Here is a 7,132-nt window from a genome sequence, read left to right on the forward strand (position 1 = left end):
CTGACTTTCTGCAGGACAGATTTCATTACTTTTCATACGCGAGCAAAGTGAACTATATTTGCCACAAATTGCCGGCGATATCTTCACCGCTGTATAAGAGATGCTGTAACGCGCACTCAAATCTCAGAGCGGGTGGAAGCCTTACTCATACGGTCGCCCCACCCAGACACATGGGCTGACAAGCCTGTATCCTGCCCCGCAAAACAACCGGCCCAATGAGACAATGTGTTTGGAGCATCATATTTAAGTCTTAAATTCAATCTTGAATCTTAAATATTGAAACTTTCAATCTTGAATCTTAAATTCAGCCTTGAATTCAATCAGTTTTGCCCCTGTAGGAAGCAAGGAAGTAATTCCACTTGCTTGTTTAGGCTTTGCTTTTCACAGTAAAGCAACAATCTTAACAGAACCACTCCAGGAGTGCCTAACTCTCAGATATTAACTTTAAAGTTTTGTCAGTACAACTGCAAAGTCACAATCACCCTGTGACTCCTCCCATGTTAGCACAGCCGTGTATCGCTTAAACTACGCTGCTGACTACAGGATTTCTGGCTCAGTTTGCAGCTATAATTGCCAGATCATGACCATTTCATATTTCATCCTCTGCTTCTCTACTGGTCTCCCTCCAAAAAGGCTGATGATGTTTTAAGGGAGGCAGAAGCTTCTGTCAAACCTTTGCCTGCTAGGAATATGTGACAGAAGATGACTGTCGAAGAAGCCAGAATGCAAACTCACGAAAGCATCCACCCATCTTGCCTCTCTCCTCCTCTCTCAGCTCTGAAGTGTTCATAAACCCCACTCACAAGCTTTAAAAGGTTTAAATCATCATCAGTAACGGATAATTTCAGGATATTGGCTCCGTCTTGCATCAGTCTGTTAGCTACCAGGGCCAATACTAAACCAGCGAAGGGGAACAACAAAACCCAGGGAACAAAACCACCCTATTACCTCATGCCACTTAATATTCTGTCAGACTACGTGCTGTGTGATCTTCAGCCCAGATTCCAACTTGGGTGCAGATGTAACATTGCAGCACTGGTAGAAATTTATCCTGGAAGTATTATGTCCACAGGGAAAGTGATGTAAGGGCATTGAGGCACAGATTCCAGGAACGAAAAAAATATCTAAGTACGGGCATTTGCTCAATTTATCTATCCAGTCATAGAATTCAGCTGTTGGGACTCCTACTCACTGTGGACCTAGAAGCAACAAACCAGCTCCCTGAGTTAACTGAGCCGAACAAAGCTCAAGCACCTTTTCTGTACTCAGATTATGAAGACATCTTGTAATTCCAGATAACCCAGAATCTTCAGGTTGAGCTGCAAAACAGGCATTTATCTAAGTATACATTTTATACACACATGTATGTACCTACAAATGCATATATGAATATACGTTTAGAGCATATAGATCTTCCATACTAAAATCTTGCACAAATAATTTCAAACGTTTAATGTGTTTTAAGTAGTCAGAACATTAAATATCCAGCGGAAAATGTGAATGGAAGTAGAAAAGACAGATTCTTAGACGAGGTTACAAACCAAAGGAGACCACCTCAGGAAGCCAGGCAGCAGAATTGGGGATGCTGTATCTGCCACTGCATGCAGTACTGTGCTTGGTGTTGAAGTACACCCACGCGACAATAGTACACAGAGAACAAACCTCTACTCCTACAGTGCTACCACAGATCTTTCAGATCTCAGATAGCAACAAAACACAATCAAAATAAGCGCTGTAGTGTTACGTGCAATCTGAAACTAACAGGAATGACAGGAATTCAGGCTGCTGTTATTACGGAGAACAACCAAACCATACAGGAGCTGCGTAGATGTAGCTCTATTTGTATGATGCATGTGAAAATTAAGCCATCAAAAGTACTATTAGCCCTTCTAGCTCTGCCAACTTAAGGTGCAAGTTTAAACAGAGTACTAAAAAAGAGGGGTGAGATGGTGAAGTACATCCACATCTGTATGTACTTCACTAAGAACAGCTTTGGCATCTATGTAGTTAGCACACAGACTGACATAATAAATATTAACAACTAAAGTTACACAGAACTACGATCTAATATTGTGATGCATTACACAAGCCTCTATGCACAGAGCTGCTATAGGTCTGATCAACTTTGAGCAGGTCACCTCCAAGGAGGGGCCTTGATTTAGGACAAATGGCACAACAGGCACAGAGGAATTCTGCCTTTGCTTTTCAGCTGGTGCTTTCCAGCGCTGGATCAGATAGCTTTGAGGAAATCCACACCTTGTCTACGGCAGTGCAAACTCTGAATTCTCCAGTTCAGAGCCCCTGCTGGGTTGGCTGCCGAGATTAGTGTGGTGTCAGACTGCACCAAGATTGCCTAAAGCCATCAGATACGTTAAGACTCTAAGAGAAAGAACAGGAAAATTAAGGTAGTAAAAGGCACGAAATGTAGGATGTTATTAGGATTAGGGATTAAAACAGATTAAAGAGATTAAAATAGTACACAAGAGGTTACTTAATACCCAGACGATGAGAAGACAGAAGCTGTAAGGGCTAAAAAGACATTTGTAGATACATTCAATCTTGAAGCAGTCAAAGATATGATCAGGTTCAGCTACAGCTGTCAATGCATTTCTGTTCTAGCAACTGAAGCCCGTTCCTATATGGCCAATAGTTTAAGACTTAGTTTGACACATCTTTGTAGGAGGCAAAGAGTGTCAAGTTTTGATTTTATCATTTTAAGAAATACTAAATAAGATTATCTTCATGTTTTGAACATATAATGCTCATAGAATGAGATTTAAAAATAATCAGCTTACTGGGAAGATCAACTTCTCTATGAAAGACCTTACAGATAACAATGACTTTAGGTTTTCTTAGCAGCCAAGAAACTTTGTGTCCTCTCTAAACTTTGCCTCTGGTATTTCCTTTGTGGGTTACAAAAGCAGCCCTATTTTCCCCGCTGCCCATCAGAACTTTGTTAAAGAGAGAAAAATGCCAAAGTTTGACATTCTCTTTTTGTGAGAAGTTTACCTTTCAAATACAAAATCTTCTACAACAGGAGCTGTCTAAGGGTGGTGAGTTTCAGATCACAGCCTCTCAAAGCCAGTTATTCTTAGCGTGTTCCCCAAGTCTGCCATCCTTCCAATTGCACCCTGGTCTTATTTCAAGAGGCACAAATACTTTTCAGCTGAGTACCTGAAGCTGTAAACACCAGAAACAGCAGAACTCCCTACAACAACAGTCATATGCAGCCGTCTTCACATCAGGTGCATGGGTTAAACGGTTTTGAGACCTCTTCCTGCACCATTTTTCAGCGATCTGTACATTCTGCAAGATGAGAGTGCTATTTTCCCATGCGTACAGAAGATTCAGCCTGATTCACGTGCTGCATTTGAGCAAAACAAGGCAATGAAAGAGATAAAAATCTAAGACCTCTGGCTTTTCAAACAAAAACAGAAAGCGCTGCTCATTCAGGCATGAAGAACTGGCAAGTACCAAAAAGAAGGTTCCTATTACCTACATAGATGAAAAAACTAAAAAACTGTGCAGAGATAGAAAAATAGTGGAGGGGACAATAGGAACTGAAGGGGGGCTGCATTCCCAGCTACATCTGAGGATCCTTCTTAAGATTTTGGGCAGACCAAAGGCATTTAGGTCCAAAACTGTAACCTTATACGTAAACTTAGGAGTTGCCTATCAACCTTAAGCATTTCAAACTGACTCAAGTTTCACGCCCTAACAGTGTTCCTCTGCGTACAACCAGGAAAGCAACTGTTCATAGGCCCCAGCAGTCACAGCAAAACCCAACCAAAATTCAGAAAACAGTCGATATTTTACTGTCATCCAAGTGTGTCAATCCAGTCGGCCTTCGAGGAGCACAGACAGCCCAGCACAACACAGCCTCAGGATCCTCAAAAGGACAACTTTAAGAAGTTGCCTTTTTTTTTTTTTTTTTTTTTTACTTTAAAACAATAAAAGCCTACTGATGAAACAGTTGTTCAGGAAGTCCAAGGTTCAGTTCTCTCCTCAGCTATTTAATTGCACAGAAGAGAGCTATAAACACTAAGAAATCAACCACTGTTGATACAGCACCCTCTTTTCCTCCTGGCAATGCTGTCAGTGACCTTGTCCTTTACCTGGTTCCTGTTTAAACGATTTCAGAGTGCTCCCATCATACTTCACGCCCCAAAGTGATCTCTAGACCTGGATCTACAGAGAAACTGATTATGCTGCATGGAAAATATAAGTTGCACTGCTTTAGTAGCGATATACTTTGTTCTCATGAAAGAATAAACTCAAAGAGTAATCTCTCATGTTGTTAAGGACAGCAAAGAGATGTAGCCTAGATATTCTTAGAGGGTTTTTTGTTTGGCAACAGAAACATTGTTGATTTAAAAGCGAGGCCATTTGAAATCAGAAGTTCAAAGTGCAGTCAGACACTGCACCTGCAAACACGGGATTTTCTGTCAGCATTTTATGTTGTTTCAAATTCTCCACTTAAGGAAAATTCCTTCCTGTTGCTCCATATCGAAGAGTTAAACAGGAAAGGTTCAGAAGCAGTTTTGATGTTGTACATCACCAGTTAGCATGGTGCTTGTGTATCTCCGGGCGAGTTGGGCATAGGCACAGGTTTTGAATTCTCTATGTTCTCCTCACTAACTGCTACTGCCAAAATCCAAGTGATTATACAGGGCAGGCCATCCCAGAAAGAGCCACTAAACGTACAGGGAAAGACAGGGAAGAAAAAGTTTATTTCTAGCTCACTAGGCCCAAATCCTCCAAAGTCCTTAGGCACATAGCTTCCATTTACTTTAGTGGGAGATGAGGCATCTAATGCTTGCAGCTGCGTTTAGTATGTCTCTGGGCTTTCAGCCTCACCCTTTTAGGTCTATTAGCTACTGCCATAATAAAGGAAAATTTTAAAGAACCAATTTTATCGTTAAATTGTATTTTTCCTTATATTCTGTGACTTAATTGCTAACAATTTTTTTTTTTAAACAAGGTTTACTCCTACCATACTAGGCATAAATAAGATCTCCTGGTTAATAGGCTTGATGCATTGCCATGGGTCCCAGAACCATGTGAATTTATTGCATTGATAATCAATTATAGTAATGTTTTCAGATTCTGGTCCATATCTTAAATTTCTCATTAATACACTGAAATAAGTAAGACAATACTTCTATAAGTATTCTAATGCAGCACTGTCACTGCATTTATCAACTACTAGTTGCCTGCTGGTTCCATTAACTTGCTTGGACAGATCACGGCTACTCAAAATAATGTTTCAGAAGTGGAAAGTTTAAACTCACAGTCCAGACCCAATATATCTGATCAAGAGAATCTCTCCTGTGTGTTAGAATAAAGTTGCATGCTCCTCTTTGGTATAGCCAGAGCAACAGAAAAAGCTAACTTGTTGAATTTTAGCTTGAGAACAACATGTTCCTGTGTCCTCTTCAAATACTGTTGGCAAATATACAGAGTAGCAAAAGTAGTCCTTTAGCCATCTGCCACATACCCATCTCCCAGCCAAACATTTACACCTTTTTCGGTGACTAAAATGAAGGTTTCTGTCAAATTTTTCCATGGCAGTACCTGGAAACAGCCTGAAATTGAAATACTAAGTAATGATGGTCTCAGATCAGAGTTGAGTATATTGAAGTAACAAATCACTATAAGAATCTAACAGCATAAGCCCAATTCTGCGCTCTCTGCATAAAAATTATATGCTTCCAGGCATGCTTTTATGTATGCTTCCACAGAGAAAAGTAAGGTTGAAAATCACCCTGAAGTTAGGTACTATTACGGCTGCTAGACCAGACCATTCTTATTCTTGTTTTATATAGTTTTGAGAAATAAAACTCTAAAGAGTTTGAAAGTTGGCTCTGGACTTTGTATATGCCAACCTGATAACCTTGGACTCAGCAATTAGACAGGCACTGAGGTCTTACACTTCCTAGAGTACTGATGCTTCATGTATATATCTGCTGCTTTGCATCTTATTTCTGGACATGCAGATGTCAGACACTGGCATCTTCTCATCTTCAGGCACAGGATGCCCACGTTTGGAGCATCCCTAAACCAAGATACAAAAGGATCTGTATTTGTGTGGCAGCTTTAAGCCAAGAAATTCAAAGTTATTCCAAAATGAATAGAATAGCCTTAGCCAAATAACTTACTTGAACTTTACTTTCAAATTATCCTTTAAAAAAAATGCTTTATCAGGATACTGTTCTTCTCCCTCCTGGAGCTATTTAAGGTTTATGCTGCCCAGGAACTGCAGCCTTATATTTTTGCAGACGAGCGTTCTCTCAGCAGCATAAAATTAATACTGCTGAGACAACACAGAAGCACGCAAAAGTCCCAGAACTGGACGTGGTCTGTACCGTTCCATGAGCAGCAAGCAGCACGCCCACCTCTTCCATTTACACCAAGAATTGCAAAGTGATGTGCGGCCCTTTGGGAATAAGAGTCACTCTATAAAATGTGTGGGAGTGAGGGGGAAGGAGAGCTCTTGGGGAGTCCATGACAAAAAACTCAACACAGCCTTCAGCGGAGCTAGGATCCTACCCACGGTTAGACACCAAAACCCCACAGGCCGGGGGGAGAGAAGGGGAAGAAGGAGTAAAAAAAAAGGGGGAGAGAAGGAGCAAAACTTTGTGAGAGGTTGGACAGCAGGAGCCCAGACTTCCCCGGAGGAGGAGGAAGAGGAGGAGGGTATTCTGCAAGCCTTAGGAAAGGGCGGCAGAGGCTCCTGCCGAGGTAAGTACCTTGTAACTGAGCTGAGAGGGACTCTTGATGCTGCTGGTACTTGAGCGCCGTGGCCTCAGCCTTCCTCAGCTGGCCCTGCAGCTCGTAGTAGAGCATCGCCCCGTAGAGGAAGCTGAACACCACAGTCAAGAGCAGGAGGGTCTGGAAAATCCGCTTCTGCTTTCAGGAGCACATCCCGTTGCCCATATCCACGGCGGGGTCCCGAGGGGCCTCCCCCCCACCCCCGCGCCCCTCACGGCTTAGCAGCGAGCAGCTGGAGGCGGCGGACGACGAGGCGGCGACATCGGAGGCCCCGGGCCCGCGCCGGGAGGAGGAGAAGGGAGGGAAGGAGAAGAGAGGGAGGGACGGAGGGAGGGAGGGGCCGGCCGAGCGCCTCAGCCCC

At 42.5% G+C, this 7,132-nt stretch overlaps 1 protein-coding gene across 1 annotated transcript in view; it reads right to left on the minus strand.

Moving 5' to 3' along the window:
• GOLIM4 (golgi integral membrane protein 4) overlaps nucleotides 1-6,936 on the minus strand; it is a 32,219-nt gene extending 25,283 nt beyond the window's left edge. The window contains 1 exon segment of the mRNA XM_009884422.1: nucleotides 6,750-6,936. Within this exon segment, the coding sequence (XP_009882724.1) occupies nucleotides 6,750-6,936 (187 nt within the window).
• Between the last annotated feature and the right edge of the window lie 196 nt (nucleotides 6,937-7,132).

Source organism: Charadrius vociferus, unplaced genomic scaffold (genome assembly GCF_000708025.1).
Source record: "Charadrius vociferus isolate BGI_N301 unplaced genomic scaffold, ASM70802v2 scaffold104, whole genome shotgun sequence".
NCBI lineage: Eukaryota > Metazoa > Chordata > Aves > Charadriiformes > Charadriidae > Charadrius > Charadrius vociferus.